The 24861-nt window shown below is 36.0% G+C and overlaps 1 protein-coding gene across 1 annotated transcript; it reads right to left on the bottom strand.

The window, feature by feature from the left end:
* Positions 1–6068: 6068 nt before the first annotated feature.
* On the bottom strand, positions 6069–10238 carry LOC104238651 (phosphoglycerate kinase, cytosolic). The gene is made up of 7 exons (XM_009793075.2): positions 10055–10238; positions 9784–9986; positions 7990–8067; positions 7639–7899; positions 7093–7410; positions 6728–6886; positions 6069–6552 (listed from the first exon to the last, which is right to left on the bottom strand). The coding sequence occupies exons 2-7, from the start codon at positions 9976–9978 to the stop codon at positions 6358–6360; spliced, it is 1206 nt and encodes a 401-aa protein (XP_009791377.1). The 5' UTR covers positions 9979–9986; positions 10055–10238; the 3' UTR covers positions 6069–6357.
* Between the last annotated feature and the right edge of the window lie 14623 nt (positions 10239–24861).

Raw genomic sequence — 24861 nt, 5'->3', positions numbered from 1 at the left:
TTTATTGATAACAGTTATCAAATGAATACAAGGGTAATGCTTTTTCATCCGTAACTGTTTTCATTTACAACATTTTTTTTGAATAAGTACAAGGATGATGATCTTTCATCCATAACTGTTTTCAGTTACAACAGTTTTTGAGTAAGTACAAAGATGTGTATTTTTACCCGTAACTAATATTATGCCTTTAACCTGAACATTCGTTTACATTTACGAATATGGTTTCTTTGGTTTTTGAGTCAGGTTTTTTGTTTTGAGTCTTTGACTCTTTTGATTTTGCTCATAGTACTTGACTTGTTGGGAAGATGGATCTTCATTTGATAGTCTTCTTTGCTTCATCTTTGCCTTCCATATTGTATAGTCCCCCATGTATTTGAGCTTTGAAGAATGAAATCTCGAGCACTTGACACCTTCCATGTGGTCTATTTCCTGAAAAGGAAAAACATACAGGACTCGGAGGTATACTTTTTAGATGATGACTGCTTAACCCTTTTATTTCATCAGAAAGGTTGTAACCTAGACCGGGAATAATACAGTGTTCCTTGTGTCTTTCGGGTCTAATATCATCATTTGGCAATTTAGGGAATTTATCCGAATACAAGTTTTTCTGGGCACTTTAGAAAATTATTTGAGTGCTCATACTTAGTCTTTTAAACTTAAAATATATATTTGGATGCATCGTTACATGTGCGATGTCTTAATGTTGCACCTTTGGGTGTCTAACTTTTATATAAAAGAGGGCATTTTTATATACTTTAAACGCTATAAAGAGGACGTCTTCTTTTCATTCAGGCGTAAAATAGGATCGATTGATCTGAGTAGACTTTTAGTCTGAGGGAATATTAATCCCCGTAGGATTTACAAGAGTATTGACCCCACTAAAATTTATGGGAATATTGATCCCGGTAAGACATTGAGTTTGAGGGAATATTGATCCCAAATAAATATATATCTTAGTCGATTTGTCCTGAAGAGAAAATTTAATCTGATTGGATTTTGAATCCAAATTGGAGTATATGAACATACTTCCAAGTAGAGAGGGACACATGTCCGAAATAATATTTGAGATTTTCATTTATATATATGGGATAATCGATCCGAGTCATAATACAATTAGCCATTAAGAAAGGCCTATATATTTAACTTGGATGGTCGTTGTTGGACCGAATATAAGTCACGTGTTTGTTCAAAGTGAACTTTATTCTGGTGGCATATTTACATACCTTCTTGACTTAGATGTAAAACTCTCGTTTTTTATCGTGGGATTCTTGACTCTGACATGGAGTTCTCGATCCTTTTTGTATAGTATATGTATTTTTGAAGAACTCATTCAACACTGTTTGAAGTGTTTATGTTTGATATGAGCAAGACAACTAATTGATTTGAGATGGTAATTAATGTCAGAATACTCTTAGGAATTCTATCTCCCAAAGCAATCAATTGCTTGTGTCACTTCTTATAATGTCAGGTCAAATTGACTAATCTTCAAGTATAAGTAATCTCCCTAGCGTTTGAGTTTTGAGGTATGAGAACTCAAACACTGGAATCATAATTTGACAGTCTGCAGTTTAATAGACCCCAATAGGATAGTTAGTTTCGATATTGATGGACTTTCAAATGGTCCAGTTCCAACATAGGGACGGTATCGGAGCTCTTTATTTCAAATATTTGTTACTCTGGACGGGAACTACGGAGGTTCCAAAATGTTGCCGAAATCGGAGTAATTTTCACTGCTTTCTTTATAAATTTCTCGCATCATATATTTTATTTGTTTGGCCCATGTGGTATTTTAGCTTTTGGAGCCTTGAATATTCTCAAATACAATTCTCCTTCAACAAGGCAGTAGAGGATGAGGCGTACTCAGAGTTATCGAGAGCATGCTTGTCTTTGAATAAAGTCTCATTCTATAGGTAATAAATGAATATTATGCCAATTCCAAATTAAATTAGTTAGGCTTACCTCATTTTCATTCTAATTGATGATAGATCAGGGATTGCCTAAATAAGGGATGGCTCGATCCCGAGACTGTTTGATCCGGAAATGATATTTCTCAATAAGAGCCCGAGGTTGCTTTCAGAGTTAGTGATATCAACAGTAGATCCGATACTAGCACATCCGACTCGATTTTCTTGGGTTGCATAGTTTTCTTGGTTTTGATCAATCGTTAAATCAATATTTTTGCTCTGAGTCCCCAAGCTAATTTAAGCCTTGTAGCATATGCTTCATACTCGGCTTTGTTGTTAGTAATAAAATAACTTTTATGAATTATCTAACTACTTTTCCTGATAGGCATTAAGCATTGTCCCTAACTCGAAAAGTTTAGTACTCGTGGACCTAATTGTGTAGAAGGTCCAGATCCCGAGAATTATCCCAGAAATAACATGTGCTATTTTTTTTAGCTTCGGGTAATATGTTCGAGCTAAGATTAATCATGAAATCTGCTAAATTTATAATTTTATAGTCGTACGTGGCGGATAAATAATATCACATTCACTTAGTTCGACTACTAATTAGCTAGCCGTCCTGACAGTTCATGTTTATGTAAAATATTGCGTAATAGAAATATAGTGACTACGGGAATTGAATGACATTGAAATAAAGCCTTAGATTTAGGGAAACTACAATTAATGCCAACTTATCAAAATGTAGATATGTAGTTTTCGTATCTAAGAGCATTTTATAATAGATAGGAGAATGTGTACATTTATCTTCTTGAATTAAAATTGCATTTACCGAGACATCCAAGATAATTTGGTGTACCAGCAATCATCTTTCTCCTCGGAATTTTGAAAGTAATGATGCGTTGTTGTTAGATAGCAAGTTCGAATGATTCGACTTTTCGGACTAAACCGATCTTTCAAAGTTCTGTAATTTTATCTTTTATTATTTGACTCTAGTTTCTTCTTTTGCTTGACCGGATTATACCGCGGGTCAATATTGAGCATATAAACATTTACCTCCGGTGGTACACCTGTTATGTTAGCATGGAGGCAAGCAAAGCACTTTTTGTTAACATGTAAAAGTTTAATCAACTTACCTTTATATTCGGTGTCGAGTCTCGACCAACGTAAACCTTCCTATTTGGGAAGTCAATGATAATTTCTAGTTCTTCATCATTTAACCTCGTGGCTTCTGATGCCTTCGGTTCAATGATTGCTTCCGAAAATATTTGTATAATTGTCCAAGGTTATTAATGAATCTTCCTTCCTTGTGGTCTATTCCATCCCGCAACTATCTCTTCTTTTTCAGTTGTTAGGTGTGGTATTTTTGTAAGCAATCTCGTGGTTGTTTTACCCATGTTCCTCCTAATCTTTATTCTTCTCCTATGAAATTTTACAATTTAGCAAGGTAATTCCTTACCTGTTCGGGTAGATTCGGATCTTTTTCAACCCGTGAAGAAAATCTCGTATCTCTTTTGCTCGGACCTATTTTTAGATTTTTGAATTTAGATTCGGATCACCCAAGAATCACATCCGTTTGATCTCCGGACCTATTTTTGACTTTCAATTGAATGAACGTGTCTTCCACTATTTGAAGTTTTTGTATTATATCGAATGTAAATTTTACTCCTCAGTTTCGGGAAGGTCAGGCGTTATTCTTCTGACTCCTTCAATCGGATCTGGAATCACCTCGGTTTGGTTTTTGAACCTGGTGTATCTGAACCTCCTATTCCGGAACTGTTTCGTACAAATCCGTTATAATGAGTTCTGGTACTGATATTGTTGTACTAATATATCGATGTACATTCTCCATTTTTCTCTGCTTGTTGCTTACATATCTTTATCATGGCTATTCTTCCCTTTTTATTTTGCATGGTAAAGCCATCTCCAACTTGGTTGTTCTCAACTGTGTTGATTGGTAAATTTTGGCCATGACGAAGGTTTAAACTGAAAACAAGCGAATATTAGCAAAAATTGTTACTATTTTTGGATGAATAACAAATTTGCTTGAGTTCCCGGTAACGGAACCAAACTGTTTACCCCAAAAAATAGTTTTCAAGGTCAAAGCAATAATTTTATATGACGGGCCACAAGCAACCGATTCAATCCGAAAGATATAAAATTTCGTTAATACAACGTGATAGAGAAGTGGGAAATAAATTCAATGACAAATAATATAATAAAAATAAAGCAGAGAAGAAAGAATTCTTATTGAATGATCCTTGATAGGATAATGAGCCGAATAGAGCTTGAAGGGCCGAACTATGGCTAACTTGAGAGCAATATGCTATAAATTACAATGTATAGAATTGTAGAGAAGAAAATTAGATTCCCCTAATGGTGGTAAAAGTATGTCTATTTGTTGGGCTAAATCTAAGTAACTAGTTTCCTTGAATTATGGGTCCATTATGAGCATTTACTCAATCCATCCATTACTTTTGGAAGACTTGTAACAGCTGTGTAAATGCTGGAATTCTGTAACTAATGAGTTAAATCCGTAATTGATGAGTTAATTCCATAACTAATGAGTTAATTTCGTAACTGTTGAGTCAATCTTGTGCTTGTTGAGTCAATCCCATGTCTGTTGAGTCAATCTCGTGCCTGTTGAGTCAATCTTGTGCCTGTTGATTGCCTTGTTCTGACCGTTACAATCATTTATTGCATTTATTAATAATTGATTTGTAACTGATGGTGTAATGATGGTAAATCCCATATAATCCGGGATTATTTGATTCCTTCCTCATTTGTAATTATGAGATATTCTCCCGCACCTGATCCGGGCTATTTCATGATGATCAGTTCTGAGGCTAATAGGCACGGTACGAGTATGTTTGTCCCGGGGGTGTTTCACATATCATCTTTACATGTCATTCTTCACTTTTCTTCAACTTTACTGACACGTGTCGCCATTTAATAGACCCACATGGCGAGTCTAATTTTTACTAATACAGTATGACGATATCGACATTCCTATTAATGGGTTAACTAAAACACAGTATCACAGTAAGCCAAGGTATAAGATGCAGCAAAAAATAACTGGCATTATTTCTCTAGCCATCCTATGTACAGAAGAGAGAGTATAAAACTATAAATTACCAACAAAAACAAGAAAAGTGAAAGTATACTTACTAAGTATGTTTTAACATAGTTCTTGCTAACTTCTCCAATGCCCAAAAAATTAAACATGACATCTGAAATCTAAGAAAATACTCAAAGTGGATAACTTTTCTTCGGCGAGAAAAATATATAAATTACAAAAATATATAAATTACGTCAAAGTCAACTACAAGAGTTCAATAGCACCATTTTACCAACGTCGACAACTTTTTATTTGATCAATTTCCAGTCGTTTTACGGATAGTACACACCAGCAGACGATATTTATCTTCCACACGGGTGCCTGTAATGGGGAGAAATAGCTTTGTGTGTGTGGCCAAGTTTCACCGTGCTAGCGGCATGTCCATACTCGTCATAAAGCCAATGGTTTCCTCCGCACCACAATAAAATAAACAGAACCCAACAATTTGACAAGTGAAAATGAAAAAAGTAGCGAAATCAAAGAACCTAACAAAGAACTGAACGCCGGAAAGCAGGAATTACAAAAGGCGAACATTATCGAAAACAATACACTTGTCAATTAATAAGGTCAAACACTTTTCAATATTTAATTCCAAAATTTCTAGATAGAAAGATAAGAAATTTACCGGCAACAGAAGAACTCCCAAATGTTAACTCAATATCTAACATTAAATGGGAAACCCATCGTAAGGAGAACTGAATCTTGAAAATTTAATGATCTTTACTGCCAAATTGTATGAGACGAATGCTATGGGAGAGTCTTGGGAGATGAAAGCTGCAAGTGTAAAAGAGAAATTGACCTGGGAAGAAGAGACAAGCGATGTGTACAAGAAGGGCACAAGTAATTTACGTGCCAGCTTTTAACTCAAGGGGCACACGTCATATTGTGGAATAAGATTTTTTGTCAATTAATGTCAAAATAATTCCATTTTTGCATATCTGTCAATTAATAATATACCAATATTATAGATAAGATCAAAGGCGACAACTTTTCAGATCAAAAGCAGCCAAAAGGATAAGGCAAAAACTAAAAAGAAACAAAAACTCAGGTGCAGATAGCAACTCCAATCCAATAAAAGGATTTGATAACTTGTACATAATTCATTAGTAATTTCAAGTTATCAACCATGGAAGATTCTCTTATCACAAGAGGAAGTACCTCAGTACCCTGCTAACTGCAGCAGTGCACATAATGGAGGCCCAGAAAATACTTATTACAGTTTGATCCACCAACCTACAAGACTCTACAGATCCAAATCCGCTCTGGACTAAAATCCAGACATAAGAGCTAACAAAATGTGCACAAAAAAAAGGGAGCAAAGCATGAGCATTATATTGCTCAGGCATCATCTAGGGCAAGCACTCCAGGGAGTGGTTTCCCCTCGAGAAGCTCCAAGCTAGCACCTCCTCCAGTTGATATGTGGCTCATCTTTTCTGCAAGTCCTACCTTTTCAACTGCAGCTACAGAATCACCACCCCCTATTATGGTTGTCACTCCCTTTCCACTAAGCTCTGCCAGTTTCTTTGCAATAGCCTGGCAAACAAAAAGGGCATTAGATGCAATCAACCCCCATTGCCAAAGCGAAACATATACAATATCTTTCAATATCTCAAAGCATCACTAGAAATATTCAAAGGTAGAATAACAAGTCCTAAATCCTAATGGCTTAGAGCTACGGCACAGATTTGAGAAAACCTCCATGTTATACCTCTGTTCCAGCAGCAAACTTGTCAAACTCAAACACACCCATTGGTCCATTCCAAATAACAGTCTTGGTGGTATCCAAGGCGCTGCCAAATGACTTGATTGCATCGGGTCCAATATCTAATCCCATCCAGCCATCAGGAATTTCAGATGCTGGAACAACCTAAAAGGCCAAACAATAAAGTCAGCGAAGACCATGGCCAGGAAGTAATACAAGGTATTGCTGCAAAAAGCATTTCTCTCCCAAAAAGCAACGAACATATATGAACAGCAGTTAGTTTTTACATTTTATGAAATGAACAGCAGTTAGTTCTTACTTCAAAGTAAAATTGACCTAATAAAGCAGTTTATACAGACTAGGGATCTAACCTTGCTGTTCGCATCAGCAGCAAACTTGTCGGCAATCACTACATCAGTGGGAAGCAATAGAGATACCCCTTTTGCCTTTGCCTTCTCCATGAGAGATGTTGCCAAATCAAGCTTGTCCTCCTCCACTAGTGATGATCCAACAGCATACCCTTGCGCCTTGTAGAAAGTAAAGATCATTCCTCCGCCAAGCAATAACACGTCAACCTTCTCCAAGAGAGACTCTATAACACCAATCTTAGATGATACTTTTGAACCACCAACAATGGCAGCAAATGGCTTCTGGGGATTTGCCACAGCTCCAACTAAATAGTCAAGTTCCTACAAGCATTGATGATGCAGAGTAAGCCACTACAACAAATATATTAAGACAACCACAATACAATAAAAGAGTTTATGTGAATATAGTAACTGCTGAATGACAATTAACCCATCCAATCATGTGCAGGCAGCACAATTAAGCTACTTTCAAATTCTTTATACTTCCTAGAAATATGCATAATAAACATCTTTTCCTCTATTTGAGAGCCTGAAATCTTAGATTAGTACCTTTTGCATAAGGAATCCAGCAACAGCTGGTTTCAAGTACTTAGCAACCCCTTCTGTGGAAGCATGGGCTCTATGAGCAGTCCCAAATGCATCATTGACGTACAAATCTGCAAGAGATGCCAATTTCTTGGCAAATTCGGGCTCATTCTTCTCCTCTTCTTTATAGAATCTGACATTCTCCAGCAGCAGAACTCCTCCTTCCGGTATTTCAGCGACCAATTTCTCAACTTCTGGACCAATTGAATCATTTGCTATCTTGACCTGAGTAAAATTAGCACATAATAACCTTTTTAAATAGGACTAGAATAAACAATTAGTCAACACAGAACAAAAAGAGAGCAGCATACAGACCTCAACTCCCAATAGTTCTGAAAGTCTAGGCACAAGCGGCTTTAAGCTGTACTTTGGAGTAACACCTTTAGGGCGACCCTAAAACAAACAACAGACAATCAGAAAACACATAGAGAGAACAAGAGAAAACACAGGAAAAAGATTATTCAGAAGGAGAAGTTGTACAGAATGGTTCATTAGCTATGCAAAGATTATGAGTCACAAAGCCTAATAGAACTTTCAATGAGGACTTTGGAATTTATGTGAACCTGTTTGACTGGGTACGGAGTTTAATAAAAAATGAGGATTTTTGGAATTTGTGGTCCTAAACAACTAAAAAAGGGGTCCACATTATTTGTGTAGTTATAAAAGTTTCCCATTAAGGGTAGAATTGAGAATTTAAGCTAATTTGTTTCCAATTTAGAAATGGGTCATTCTTTTTGAAACGAACCAAAAAGGAAATAAGTTCACATAAACTGGAACGGAGGGAGTAATAGTTAGTTTCTCAAACCAAAGATCTCGGCACAAAGAGAAGTAAAGCTAGTTTCTAGAAACTCTGAAGCTATCAAATCTCCTTATCCCAAGACGACAGATCTCCACAGAATCATTTACGCCTGGTATTGTGTTGTGCAGCATCTCTCCTCTATATTGATGTTTAGAGTTCAAATTTGGATATTCGAGAGATCTCTCCACCCCCTTCCTACTTGTGCTCCATTCAACTTCAAACGTTCTTGAACTTACACATCTAAGTGCCAAAATATGGATATACTCACCAAAGATAGACAAACAAGAAGAAAGCGGGAAAACCAGGGTGTGCTCTAGCAGTCAACGAAGTTGGAATGCACCATGGAAGATGGGGGTTCAAACCTCAGCAAACTCAAAAAAGCTAGATAATTCCTTCTATATCCCCGGTATCTGGTGGACTAGTCCAATTGCATGCAAATTGGCCGAGACACCATCACCCCCCCCAACCCCACTCCCCACACACCCAAAAAAAAGGAACAAAACTTGACTGGATGCAAACCCTATAGCGGTGAGTCGGTGTTGCTGGCAGGAAAGCTGGAGAAAATAAAAGGCAGAACCTTTCCATTTGGGTTTTCTTATACGCATTATCGGTAACTAATATCACGGCTTGGCAGAAAGTCAGGAAAAATTGATAACTGATCACCAATGTCCTTGTAACACCAGTCCTTGAACAAATTTATGCATGCAATACAATGTCTGCGTAGCCACAAAATTCCAGCTCCAGATGTTGATTTAGCCAGAGTTTTAGCTTCTTACCCCCTACCTCACATATGCTCTTCCTTTTTCCACACACCTAGTAGCTACTACATTTGGAAAAAGAGTCTAAGTTCTACGCACTAATGGTGCATAGAACTAAGTCCTTGAAAGATAATTGCATGTAATTCTATTCAATAGTGTTGATTGGTAATCCAGAACAAATGGTAAGTGAACCAGTTAAAGCATGTTAATTACACTGACTGTGTAAAAAACACAAAAAAATCATTACACTTTACAACTTAAATCCTTGGAAAAAGTAGAAAACCACAAAAGAACCAGCAGTTGTAAGCACACGATGAAAATCCACAAGCGCAGAACAAATACATGTATACTCTGTTTAAACTTAAGGTCATAAACAAAATCAGTGCTGCAATGATCTAGGACTTGACAAAGAACAGAAATCGATAGAAGAAAGACAGCAAAGACCTTCAGATCATAGTCAAGGACTTGAACTAAATAAGACAGACCGAATCTACAATCATAAAAAGGCAAGATTCAAGGAAAAAACAGATATTTTTCTAAAGTAAAGCTTACAAGATGAGAGGCAAGAATGACATGAGAACCGTGTTGCATCAAGTACTTAATGGTAGGTACAGCAGCTCTGATTCTGGTGTCATCGGTGATGTTAAAGTTGTCATCCAATGGAACGTTCAGATCAACTCTCACGAATACTCTCTTCCCCTTCAGATCTGCTTCTTTCAGTGATCCCACACTCTTCTTCACCGCCATTTCTCTATCTGAAACCCAAAAATTACAAACATCAGACAAGCCTTCAATACTCCATTAAGTAGAGTTGAGGACTCACAGTTTTTGTCGTCGGAAAAATCGATACGATGACCGGAACGATGTCTGTGACTAACTGGCAGGATCAAGGATCAAGGATCTTATAAATAAGGAAAGTCCTCGGATTGGGGCGCGTTCTTCGGACTCGCTTTTGTTTTCGTGGCGCACATTATTTAGGCATTATTATGGGCTTGGGCCACGCCACCACTAATTTGGTTTCCTAGACAGACAAAATAGGGGCATTTGCGCTTTTTGTATTACGTTTTAACGTGTGCCTGATTTGTAAAAAATTGCAAGCGTACTTGTTTTTTGCATAACTTTAGCATACAGGGTTGAAGTAGCAAAGACAATCACCCAAACTTCAGTATTTTAGTAGTCGGGCCTGAAGTTCAACTCTAAAGCTGAAGTTTTTGTTTGTAAGAGCTGAAATTTTTATTTTTGTAACTGACGAACTTCAGCTCTAAAGTTGAAGTTTTTGTTTTGTAACTGTCAAAGTTATTTGGAAGTTAGCTTTAGAATAGGATCTGCTCAAATAAGCTGGGGATTCATCCATAAAAAAACTTGCTAGTTTGTTAAAATCTTTGGGGTAAAATCTCAGCACTAGGCTCAAGAATTTTTATGTGCTAACATACTCAATTTAGCTTTACAAGAAACAGTTTTCACGTTAATAATATTTATCAAAACAACCCAAAAAAAGAAGTAAATAAATGCAAATTAATCATCCCTGATTGCGAAAACAAATAATGAGCTTCGTAATACGATTAAAATGCAAAGACGTCGTCACTTAACAATGGTATCTTGATAGTTTCCACTCACAAAAGGAACTATGAAAAATAATTTCTTTTTTAATCATATAAAGGTACAAAAGAAAGTTTTAAATTCTATGCACGAACAGGTTAAAAGAAATTTTACCTAAAAAATAATCTGCACCAACAACAGCAGAAGAAAGAAGAAGAACACGAAGGAGGAGAAAGAGGAGAAGAAAGTGAGCTGAAGTTATTTAAAAAGTGGGTACAAGTTAAAAGTTTTAAAAAAAAATGGGTATAGGTTAAATGGGTGCGACCAAATAGGTCGCCCCGTGCAATTTTTACTACAAAATAGCATGGTCTAGCCAGTTTTCAGACTGGTCATTCAAAAATAGCCAGGGTTTACCAAGTCAATGAAAAATAGTCACTATTTTGCTGCAACAGAGATCGGTACAGTATAATATACTGGAGTTCGATGCACCTGTGTATGAACTTTCAGCATATTAGGCTGGACCGGTATATTTTGCTGGCTCTAGTATAATATACTAGAGCATAGGTGCTCCAAACTCCAGTATACTATGCTGAACCAATATATTATACTGGAACTCCAGTGTATTATGCTGAGAGTATTTTTTCGGATTTTGAACAGTATTTTCGTTCAGATTTATCTTTACACGAAAAGTGGCTAAATTTCAATTACCTTTAAAATTGTGGCTATTTTTAAATGACCACTATAAATCTGGTTATTTTTGAATTTCTCCCTCCTAAACACCCACTCATCCACCAAATAAATGAAAAATAAACTCTAAATTAAGGAGTTTTGACTTTGAATCTTCCCTTTTCCTATTGATTTATTATGCAATATATTATATATGTACTCCATTTGTTTTGGTTGTGTTATCGAGATAGAAGCACGAAACGCCAACGGCATATTTATTAGAATATTCTTTGAAAGCTTTATCCCTTTCAAAAAAATGTAGTAACTCCTCCTTTCCAATTTAGATGTCGACACTTTATTTTCCAGTAATTCGAGAGCCAACTTTTTTGTATTTGCATTGACTTTGCTTTCCATTGTTTAATCAACTCCAAAGTCATGTTATTAGTAAACTGAAGAACTCACCTCTCTCAAAAATCAAAGTGGATCTTAAATTCCTACTCAAATAATCTAATTGAGAATGTGATCACGCTCAACTATGTCTTATAAGATGGACTAAACGGCCGTAGCAAATATAATCAAATCGAAAAGTTCGGAATCGAATCCCACAAAAAATTAAGATTTAGCTACAATTGTTTACTATTACTAAGGAAACAAATTCGAATAACTATCTTAGTTATAAGGATTAAGGTTTTTATTTCTGTAATTAACTAACAAAGATTAAACTAGTAAAATTATCAACTAAAGAAACTACGGGCCGGAGACAAGATTGAAAAAACTTAGAGTTACGATTTTTCTAATTGTCGGAATTCTTCCTACTACGTCTCCTATAATTTCGCCTAAGTATTATCTACTGATCGTAATCACTCAGCTTATTGTAATTCTCTTTCGAGCAACTACAATAATACACTAGTTATATTCTCTCGAATTACGCTAGCTCGCACTTTCTCAACGCTCATTATGATCACGCCAAAGTTTCCTTATCTCTAATCTCATTTTAAACATGTCGTATTTATCTCTCATATACCTTGGGAGTGACATTGTTCAACAACAACCTAAATATGCGCTCTTTCTCAAGTAATACATAATAAAAATGCAAAATTAATTGAGAGCTCTTCAATTACGCAAAATAAGCATGTAGTGAACACGTAGAGAAATTCAAAGGTAAAATTATATTAGAACGTAACAAGAATCCATCCTTTAAAAGGTTCAATCAAACTCTAGATAATAAAATTAGCTATTCATAAAAGCATGTGAAAATACAATACTAAGAATCATAACCACAATGGAAATTCGGAAGAAGAGGGGGAAACACTCGTGGCTAAATCTTTCCCTTTGCTCATAGCGTGTTCTTGCCTCCCAAAATAATGTCCGACCCCCTCAAAAACGATTTTGTCACGACCCCAAAATCCCACCTGAGTTAGTCGTGATGACACCTAGTCTCTAAGACTAAGTAATCCTAACACACAAAGAGAATTTAATAGAAATAACGACTAAGGATATTAAATTAAACTAATAAATCTCATAATAACATCAATACAGAATAACAATTACAAAAATTCCCAAAACCGGTGAAACCGAGTCATAAGCTCTAAGAAATACACTAAGAATCTCTATTACAAGACTATTTGATAAGAAGATACACAGTAGTAAAGGCAACAACAAAAGGTAACTCTGAGGCCTGCGAGCGTCAAGTAGGTAAATTTTGAAGTCTCCAATATATCTGGATTAACTCACTAACGTTCGGCACGAGCTGAAGTACCTGGATTTGCACAAAAATATGCAGAAGCATAGCATGCGTATACCAGAATGGTATCCAATAAGTATCAAAACTAACCTCGGTAGAGTAGTGACGAGGCCAGATCAAGACACTTACTAGACATAGAAATATGAACAGAATATTACTATAATCTATTAACGGAAATCAAGGAAATAAATGACAATAAAATAGTACAATAATAAGGCTAACAACTGTAGACATGTGATTTTTGACCCTCCCCAAGATTTTTTATATTTTAGCATGTAAATATTTAATTAGGCCTAATATCGTTATTTCAACTAATTTTTACTCTTTTACTTTATTTTATTACAAGAAAATAAAAATTACAAAAAAATAGTTTCATTAATGTTTTGTAATCATTTTTAATCTTGAAAAATACCAAAAAGAAAACAGTTTCATTATGGTTTATCTTTAATAGTTTATTTTAATTAATTAGGAGTAGTCTTACATTTTTTTAAATGCTTTATACTATTTTAAATAAGGAAAACTTAGGCCCTTAGTTAATGAAATCCAGATCTTCTAAGAAGCCCAATTGTTAGTTAATTCAAGACAATTTTAGCTCAATTTTGGGCAAGAAAATGGCCCAATTTCAAACTAGCCCTTGAGCTCAAATCCTCATTGCCCAAAAATTAACCTTTAGCCCAACACCCCTACCCTTTAACTAAACCCTAGACATCTACATATAAAGGGAAATGAGTTGAAAATAAAAGATACACCCTAGACCTACATAGACCTAACGCCTATGGGGACCTAGGGACTGAAAAAGTTGCAGTTGAATAATGATCATGCCTACGGGTACGGCTCTCGTGACGTAGTTGTGATTGGCAATTATTAAAACCTGGGTGTGCATTTCATGTGACCCGATTCTAATTTCCAACAAAGTTAAATAAAGCGTATCGTGAACCGCGGGTGCATTTCATGTAGCGTGGTAGTGGCTTACGGTGTGTTTTAAATAACCTTGAAATTTCCTAAAATATTTAAAAGCGGTTTTTAAAGTTAAAAATGCACTTAGGTTTTAAAAATGTATAAAATCAGGTAATTGAGCCAATAATAACAATTGAGCAACCGTGTTAGAACCACAGAAAGCAGGAATGCCTAATACCTTCTCTCGGGTTAACAGAATTCCTTACCCGGATTTCTGTGTTCGCGGACTATAAATAAGAGTCAACTTTTCTCGATTCGGGATTTTATATCGGTGACTTGGGACACCCTAAATTATCCCAAGTGGCGACTCTGATAATAAATAATCTCGTTTTGATTGTCACTTAAATTAAAAAAAACTCTCTTATACCTTTCCGGGGTAGTAAAAAGGAGGTGTGACAGCTTTGACGACTCTGTTGGGGAAAAGAACCCAGAACTTCTGGTTCAGGGTTCAGAATTCGAGCTTATAATATCTGTTATAGTTGTCTTTATTTATTATCTGATTTTTATATGTTTGAGCCTAATGTGCTAATTGCCGCTTTTTACCGTTTTGATATCGTTTGGACTGTATATAAATTGTTATGAAACCCTTCTCTCTTTGAGACTTCTAAATCATCTGGGAAGTGTGTACTTCGTGTGACTTCTCTTCTGTTAGTGTCATATCCCAATTTTAGAACAAGGTTCGGACAAGTTGCAAAGCCGGTAAAGCTTCTGTATTCCCGGTACGCTGCCCCCCCCCCCCCGGCTCGAGCTGTCCACTCGAGTAAGCCAGGTATAGAATAAATAAACCCAGGTTTTTAAACCTAGAATAACATAGCCTTATGCCGGATCCCTAGTAGGAACGCTTGTTTGCATCATGTGCATCTAACTTTGGGGACTCAACACAGGGGTTGGGACCGTCTAAGACAAGTGTACCCAAAATAACAGACCATTTTGATGCATCATATGTGCTACATGTTGCATTTCTTCAAGGGTAAAAGGGTCAATTGGCGGACCAATGATAGTTGAGGGCAAATGAAAAAAGAAAAAAAATGAGAAAGAAATGAGGGTGAAGTGTAAAAATAAAGCAAGTAGGGCTTGATTATGTTTTCTGTCACATTTTGTTAAGAAAAAAAAACTTGAAAATTCAAAAAGAAAGATGTTACACTTTTTCATCATTTTCCGAAAAAAAAGAAAAGAAAATCCAAAAAGAGTTTACATGTTTCATCATTTTCCAAAAAAAGACAAAAAAAATATTTTCTCTAAATTATTTTTTTTTTTTTAATTCTCACTCATATCCAAATTGCCCGAACTATGCATATTTGGTTCTCGTCTTTCGGGGCGTGATACGTAGGCAACCTACATAAGGTCCAGTCTTCCTAGTGAGTTTTAGCTTCTTGGCTTCGCGTGGTCTTAGCCGAATCTTGCATTTTTAGTCACTTCTAGCCACATAGGTCAATTTTAGAAAAATAGTCACAACCATGTCTTGCATGTATCTAGTAGGGAATGTTATTGTCTCACATAGTGTTGGTTTCAGTTTTCTCATACAGGTGCGGATCCACTTATCGGAGTTCGAGCATGACGGATACCCCAGGACCACTGCATTTATGAGCTTGCTTAAGGATATTTTTAATGTTATGTTTTGAGTCTGTTTTATTTATGAGCTTGCTTAAGGGAACTATGCATAATGCCGAGTCTTTTAGGTGATATTAGAGTCTGTCAGGCTAGTTAAGTTTGTTGAGTCTTTTGTTGTGGTATTTCCTATTTTGTATTTGAAAAAAAGATGTGTAATAAGTCAAAAAGCCAAAACAAAAAGAGATTTCGCGTTTTTATATTTCTGTTAGATGTTTTCTTTAGAATACTAACTCTAGAAGGTCAAAAAAATCTTTTGTGGTTTTCCTTAGGAAATTAATATCTAGAACTTAAAATAAAAATTGTTTTTATAGTTCCTTTTAGTACATTAAGACCAACAATCCAAAAAAAAAAATTCTTTTAATACTTCTTTAGAAATTTTCTTTAAGATATTAATTTCAAATTTAAAAAAAAAGATTTTGTTTTTGAGGTTCTTCTTTGGAAAATATATAAAAAGCAAAAAAAATATATTCTTTTATTTCACTAGAATTTTAAGACATTGTATATAGAAGGAAAAACAACATATTTTATCTTTGGCTTATCTTTAGAGTTTCTCCCTTAGGTAATCAAAACTAAAATCTAAAAATATTTTTTTATCTTGTTCATTTCTTGGTTCGAAATCTTTCCTCCGGGATATCACACGAAAATTCAAAATATTTTTCTTTGGTTCATTCTTTAGAGTTCCTTCCTAAAAAAAAGAATCATAAAAAATATTTTTCTCTTCTAGGGTTTTTTCCTTAATAATTCCCATAGAGTATTTGTTTAAAAAAAAGAAAAAAATATTTGCTCTTTTAAGCTTGAGTTTAGAATAGGATATAGAACATTAAGTCTAGAAAATTCAAAAAGAAAAGGATTTGTTTATTTTATTTCTCTTTTCTCATTAGAGTAGTCATTAAGGTTAAAGAAAAAAAAAGAAAAAGGAAAAGAGAATGTTAGTTTGTTTCCTTTATTTCCGATCTTCCCGAACTATGCAAAGATCTGATTCATGCGGCGTCATGATACGTAGGCAACCTACATAGGGTTCGATCGAATTATTTTTTTTAAGAAAAAGGAAAAAGAAGGAAATAAAAAAAAAGGGAAAAGAAAAAAAAGAAGTGAAATTATGGGATGTGAGAAATGAGAGGAAAGAAAAGAGTGATAATTAGAAGAAAAAAAGGGAAGGAAAATGAGCAAGCCAAGAAGTGCCATAAAAGAAAAGAAAAGAAAAGATTGAAATAAACAAATTGGGATGAAGCCAAGTGACATTGTGACCCTCAAAGTCATTTTTGATCCGTTAATTGTTGATGGGTGCATTGCACATAATGTGATATTTGCAGCTGTTAAATGCCCTAACGCTAATAGGATGTCTCATTTTGTTCCTTTTGTTATCTTCATTGAGTAGAAGGGTGGTTGGTTTGTGGTTCTTAAACTGGTAACTCTTCCATACAACACAAGGTCAAAGAGCAAGGTAGCTATGGCTAGCAAAGACTTGGGCACAAGAGTTGTTGACCCGTCGAGGGAGTTTGTGGAGTCTAAGTCTGAATTGAAAGGGGAGGTCCAAATGTTGAAACAACAGATGGAAGAAATGTATCAGTCTTAGATCAGGGGGAATCCTCCACCTTCATTCCCTGCTAACTACACTGAAAACCCTGCAATTATCTCACCACTATCACAAATCCAGATTCCCACTGCTGCTGATATCACCCCACAACCTTTTCACACTTTACCCGCCAAAATCACCTCATATCCCACTCCTTTGGCCACTCATGGTCTTGTAGCTCCTCCTCCAACTACTTTTCCTTGATCCTCTAACGAAACTGTGTTCAAAGTCCCCGATGCCCAACACTATGCTCTAGAACCAACTTTCAAAGTCTCGGATCCATACTCTCACGCTCCTCATTTTGAGCGTCCCGGTGAAACTGAAAAGCCTGCTAAGATAGTGGAACAAGATGAAATATCCAAGAAGGTGAAAATCTTAGAGCAGTCTTTAAGAAACATGCAAGGGATAGGGATCCAGATGAGCGTGGCTTACAAAGACTTGTGCTTGTTTCCTGACATCCAATTGCCTGTTGGGTTTAAGATGCCGAAATTTGATTTGTATGATGGACATGGAGATCCCGTGGCCCATCTGAGAGGCTACTGCAGTAAGATGAGAGGCGCTGGTAGGGAGGACAAATTATTGATGGCGTATTTCTGTCAGAGTCTGAGTGGGGCAGCTCTGGAGTGGTACACCCGCCAAGACGCTAGTCGGTGGTACATATGGGACGATATGGCCCAGGCCCTTGCCAAGCACTTTCAGTACATTATTGAAATTGTCCCAGATCGCATGTCTGATAAGAGGCTATAATTATGTATTATAGTCGCTTATTACACTCAAATTTACTGCACTTTAGTTGAGTTTGCGCTTTAATCGCTAGTGTTTTGCACTAACGGTGTGTTTTATGCCTTGGAGGAGTGATTTCGAGCTATATAGACATTATGGAATGAATTCAAGTGATTTGGAGCTTTGAAGTCTGAGTAAAAGCCCAAAGAATTAAGCTGGGATCGTATTCGGGGATCAACGAATGATAGAACAAAAGAAAGAATCGAGTAGACATATTATGCACTGTCTAGTAAAATGCACATAACGTTTTTATCAGAACTCTATTTGGGCTCCACAATATATGGTTGGAAAGATAACTCAAAGGGCTACAACTTTCTTATTTTACGTTTTTCCAAATTCCAAACAGAACAAGGTGAAAAATGCAGTCGAAACCGAGACTGCGGACCTGAGGCGGGCTGAGACAGTAATCCTGCCATATACTGCGGTCGGGCCGCGTCCGCGGCAGTCTAGACGTGAAATATTGTCCTTTTTCGCATAGGAGAAGGTATAATTTTTTGGGCTTGACCCTACTTGGTATATATATATGAAAAAACTGTATTTTTAAGGAGTTGGACATACTTTTGACACAGATTCGACCTAAGGAGGCAGAGACACAATAGGAGCAAGGCGGGGAATTCTTCTACGAGTTTTTCCTTACTCTTCCTATTTTTCATTGTTGGTTATGACTTGTAGTATTGTAGTTTTACATACTATTATGAATAGCTAATTTGTTATCTAGGGTTTTGATGGTACCTTTTGTAGGATAAATTCTTGTTATGTTTTTATATAATTGAGCCGTAGTATTTTCTCTATTTGTTCAACTATATTATTTTTGTGGTTAATTGAAGGGCCCTCAATTAGCTGTGCCTATTTAGTATGTATTACTCGGGAGAGAGTGCATATTTAGGTAGTTGTTGAACAACATCACTCCCAACGTATATGAGGAATCAATAACCAAGGGTTTAAAGGTGGGATTAGGGATAACGAAACCTTGGGTGCGATCTAAATGAGCTGTAATTATAGCCAGCTAGCATAACTCGGGAGAGTATGTCTAGTAAATTGTCGTAATTACTGGGGAGAGAATTACAACACGCAGAGCGTTCATGATCGGTAGAGAATACTTAGGCAAAATTATAGAAGACATAGCGGGAAAGATTCCGACAATTGGGGAAATCATAACTCTAGACCTCCTTAATCTTGTCTCTAACCCTTATTATTTGTAGTTATTAATTTACTATTTTAATTTTTTAGTTAATTAGTTAAACACAAGATTCTTAATATCGATAAATTAGGAAATTTTCAAGCTTGAATTCTTGGTGATAGTGAACAGTTGTAGCTAGGCCTTAGTTCTCTGTGAGATTCGACTCCGGACTTGTAAACTGAATTATATTTGCAACGAATGCTTAGTCATTTTTATAAGGCATAGTTGGGCGTGATCATATTTTGGCGTCATTGCCGGGGAACTAACGGTGTAGTTGTAGGTGTACATATTGCTAGGTTTAAAGTTTGAACTTTTATTTTTTTGTATTTAATTTTTATTTTGTTTTTTTATTAATTTTAGAAACACGGCATCATAGAATTATGAGAGTTTTGATATTGGTAATTCTACTTTTGATCCTTATTATGCGTTTAGTGGAGGAAACCACCCAGGGCAAAATTATCAAAATATTCCCGAGAGCGAGTTATGTGAACCAACTTAATCTTATGTGTGGAATGTGTGCGACATGTGTGGTGGTCAAGATGGTCACTTTCATGGTTGTGCTTATATTTCGTATCTTCCCCCAACCCCTTACTTTGATGGTTCTTCTTTTTCTTGTGAAGTTAATAGGAACAAAGAACCTAGGTATGAGGACCTGAAAGAGATCGAGGATATGCTAAAGTGTCTTATGAAACAATATGATGAGATACAACTGCGGGTACAAAGGCAATGGGCAACTATTCAAAACTTGTAGGCTCAAGCGAATAAATTAATTGAACCTTGTAAAGCGCAACAAGTTGACATTGTGGATAGTAGCCAATATGAGTATGACTTGGCTGCAGAAATTGCCATTATGCTGGAGGATTTAAAAAAATACGAGGATGAGCTAGAGGAGGAGGTCAGAATAGAACACCAACAATCTATCCAGCTAGAATTTGAGGATGTCGATGTTGTAGAAGAGATACTAGAGTCAACCACAGATATTGAGGGTACATATTTAGTTGACTCTATTGTCATTAGTGTTAAGAATGTAGACAATCCCAATGTTCATGTAGTTGGGCGCATTGGTCCTCACTCCAAGCATTTTTCCACATTGTGTTTAGATGATGATATGGAAATAGAGTCGTCCGAGCCATTTGAGGAGTCAAGAAATGAGGAAGAAAGTGTTTACATTCTGGAATTCTTCTTGCCAGAAAGTTGGGATTACACACCTCATCTAAAGGCCAAGAAGTGCAGAATACTACATTATTTTATTGGGCCAGTCAGATTCATTCTACCACCCCAGGAGCATGATCATAGAGCAAAATCAAAACTTGGGCTCAGATTCATAAGTTCAAAGTGGAGGCAGAAAGTGATTCACGTCGTGCCGCGACGTTAAATCAAGCGCTTGTTGGGAGGCAACCCATCTTTATTACTTCTTTTTATTTATTTATTTATTTATTTTAATTGTATTATTTTTGTAGTGTCAATTTTTTATTTTCTAGGAGCATGGAAAACAAAGGTATTGGAAGGATGCAATAGCAAACCAAATGGTTGGAACTAAGTGTGAGGTACCCGCACGAAGGACCAAGCTTGGGAGAAGTCTGAGTACCCCATGAGCTGCTAGTGCTTCGGCCTTTGGCCTACCAAGGAGTTTATTTTACCCTCTTGTATGTATGGGTGTGCATTGGGGACAATGCACAATTTTAAGTGTGGGATGAGGAGATTGTCTGGGTGACTTTCTATGCTATTTTATTATGTTAGTTTAATTGAATATTTTTTTTAAATAGAAAAGATTGGACTTTTTCCGACGATTGATCTATTAGACAATTTTCTTGAGGGATTTAAGTCTAAAGAAAAAATAAAATAAAAAACGAGTTTCTTTTGTTAGGTAGTGTAGCAATTCTCCCTTGATTTTTCTTTGTGTTGCGGTTCTTTTCCAAGGGTTTTATTTGAATCGGGTGTAGTTAGTTTTTTTAGGAATGTGAGCCATTGTGTTGTGTTTTGAAATGAAGCAATATCTCTTGACTTTGTTATGCCTTGAGAATAGTGAGTACTTTGGTTGTGATGCTTAAGCTCAGTTTTTGACTCTTGTAGAAGTACGTTAAATTATATGATCTTAACTTTGCTTAACTTCTTTGACTAGAGTGTCTATGAAACTAATCCTGAGTGAGTTATGTGCCATGTTTGTCTAAGGAATTGTTATATTCTGTGCATTGCATTTGATGACTAGAACTTTCCCTGTGTGTTTGCAAAGCGAAATAGTAGTTTTGTTTGGTCTTGGAAGTGATATAAGTGTTTCTTTGTTGAGCCAGATATGTGTATTTTACCCACCTAATTGTTATGCATCGTAGTTAACCCCTTTGAGCCTGTAATCTTGCTTCTTTGGCAACCACATTACAAGCCTTACCCATTTGTTTGAATTAATCATCTATTTGAACCTTTTAACCTCTCACGAGCCCTTGAATTATTATGAACTGTGTAAAAGTTAAAGTGTGGGGTGGTTGGTTTGGCTTTTGAGTGGAACTAATGAAATAAGGAGAAAGGTGCACTGTTCTGAAAAAAGTAAGAGCCACTTGAATTGGGAAAAAAAAGAAAAAAAATAGTTGGATTATTGTGAAAAAAATAATTCCTTGATAAGTGGTGGCTCTTGATGTAAGTGTGCTTAAAGAAGAATGGAGTAATATACATTGATGTGAAGGTGGAGTTTTGGTTTGACATAAGTATGTGGTTTGAATGTTAAAGTATATGTATTAAAGTGCTCAGGGAGGTGTAGTCACTCTTATATCTAAATGTATCCTACCCGTCCCGTAGCCTACATTACAATCAAATAAAGTCCTAATTGATCCTAGATTGAATGAGCTCGATTAGTGGAGTAGTACACTACGGGAAAGCTTATGGTGCATCTTTTGTGGCATATGAATGTTATTTGTGAGAGTGAATGGATTCTTTCTATCTTGAGTTCCTAAGTGTTCTTAAATTTTATTTTATGGAACTACTCTCTTTTGTTGTATGAGGACACTTGATTCATGAAGGAAATGTAATGTCAGTGACCTTTATGTTAGAGTAAATGAGTGAGTTGTGAATAATGCGTGGTACTTGTGAGTCAAATCTTGAGGTGAAGATGTTACGCTTTTGTGCTTAGTCTATTTTAAATACTATTGGTGTGATGAGTTAGGAGAATTGTTTAAAAAGGTCGTGTCTATAAAAAAAAGTGTAGTTTGATTGCTCGAGGACGAAAAATGGTTTAAGTGTGGGGTGTTGATGATAGTCTATAATTACGTATTTTACTCATTTATTACACTCAAATTTACTGCACTTTAGTTAAGTTTGTGCTTTAATCGCTAGTGTTTTCACTAACGGTGTGTTTTATGCCTTGTAGGAGTGATTCCGAGCTATATAGATGTTATGGAATGAATTCAAGTGATTTGGAGCTTTAAAGTCTGAGTAAAACCCAAGAATTAAGCCGGGATCGTATTCGGGGATCATCGGATGATAGAGCAACAAAACAAAAAATCGAGTAGGCATATTGCACACTTTCTAGTAAAATGCACATAACTTTTTTCTCAAAACTCTATTTGGGATACACAATATATGGTTGGAAAGCTAACTCAAAGTTCTACAACTTTCATGTTTTCTGTTTTTCCAAATCCCAAACAGAACAGGGTGAAGAATGCGGTCGAAACCGCGATTGCGGACCTGAGGCGGGCTGAGGCAGTATACCTGCCATATATCGCGTTTGTACCGCGGTCGGGCCGCGACAGTCCAGACGTGAAATATTATCCTTTTTCGCGTAGGAGAAGGTATAATTGTTTGGGTCCGACCCTACTTGGTATATATATATATGGAAAAATGGTATTTTTAAGGGGTTAGACATACTTTTGACACAGATTCAACCTAAGGAGACAGAGACACAATAGGAGCAAGGCGAGGAATTCTTCTACGAGTTTTTCCTTACTCTTCCTATTTTTCATTATTGGTTATGACTTGTAGTATTGTAGTTTTACATACTATTATGAATAGCTAATTTGTTATCTAGGGTTTTGATGGAACTTTTTGTAGGATAAATTCTTGTTATGTTTTTATATAATTGAACCATAGTATTTTCTCTATTTGTTCAACTATATTATTCTTGTGGTTGATTGAAGGGCCCTCAATTAGCTGTACCTATTTAGTATGTATTACTCGGGAGAGATTGCATATTTAGGTAGTTGTTGAACAACATCACTCCCAACGTATGTGAGGAATCAATAACCAAGGGTTTAAAGGTGGGATTAGGGATAACGAAACCTTGGGTGCGATCTAAATGAGCTATAATTATAGCTAGCTAGCGTAACTCGAAAGAGTATGTCTAGTAAATTATCGTAATTACTCGGGGGAGAATTACAACACGCAGAGCGCTTATGATTGGTAGAGAATACTTAGGCGAAATTATAGAAGACATAGCGGGAAGGATTCCGACAACTAGGGAAATCATAACTCTAGACCTCCTTAATCTCGTCTCTAACCCTTAGTATCTGTAGTTCTTAATTTACTATTTTAATTTGTTAGTTAATTAGTTAAACACAAGAATCTTAATATCGATAAATTAGGAATTTTTGAAGCTTGAATTCTTGGTGATAGTGAACAACTGTAGCTAGGCCTTAGTTCTCTGTGGATTTGACTCCGGACTTGTAAACCGAATTATATTTGCAACGACCGCTTAGTTCTTTTTATAAGGCATTGTTGGGCGTGATCAATGTCCCTCACCAAGATGGAAAAGAAGCATAATGAAAGCTTTAGGGAACGTTGATACCCAATTTTTCCCTGTATTTTTTATATGCAAAACACCTTTCAAAATAGCATGTATATGCATATATAAGTATATCCCAAGGTTACATTATTTTTTTCTTAATTTTTCAAAGATTTTTAAACCAATTTACTGCCTTATTTTATCAAAAAAAATTCAATAATTATCCCCAAATTATCATTTTGGTGATTTATTTATTTGATTCTCATGTTTATATTAAAATATAGCTAAGACATTTTTCACACATTTTTTTACAAATTTATTTGTTTTTTTTAAGGATAAAATTGCATAATTGTAATATAAGCCATTTTTATGTTTAAATCCGTCTCATGTTTATAAAATGGGATTCTGTATTTTAAATTGATAATTATACGTTATAAGTCATTTTAGTGCTTTTAATTTGTTTTCAGAAATTTTTTATTATTTTGTTTTTATAAATTAAATGCGGAAAAAGAGGCAATTTAACTTATAGCCACATTTGGCCTTTTAATTTGGCCTGATTAAACCCAATACCCAACCCAAATTAAACCAACCCAAGATCCAAGCCCAATCCTAAATCTACCCGACCCAACCTGGACTAAACCTGGTCGTTGATCATTTTTGATCAACGGTCCAGATCCGCCCTTACCAAATTAAACCAAACGACCCCCAAGACCCCTCTCATTCTTCACTCAACCGACTCTCTCTCTATCTCTGGTTCTCTCTAGAACCTTCCCCCTTCCCCTCTTCTCCGATGAGTTCCATCCATCTTTCATGGCCACTTCCTGGCCTGAATCCATGGTGGTGTCACTACCCACCAGCCTTCTATG

This window comes from Nicotiana sylvestris, chromosome 11 (assembly GCF_000393655.2).
Source record: "Nicotiana sylvestris chromosome 11, ASM39365v2, whole genome shotgun sequence".
Taxonomy (NCBI): Eukaryota; Viridiplantae; Streptophyta; class Magnoliopsida; order Solanales; family Solanaceae; genus Nicotiana; species Nicotiana sylvestris.
This window is presented reverse-complemented; position numbering and strand designations above follow the sequence as displayed.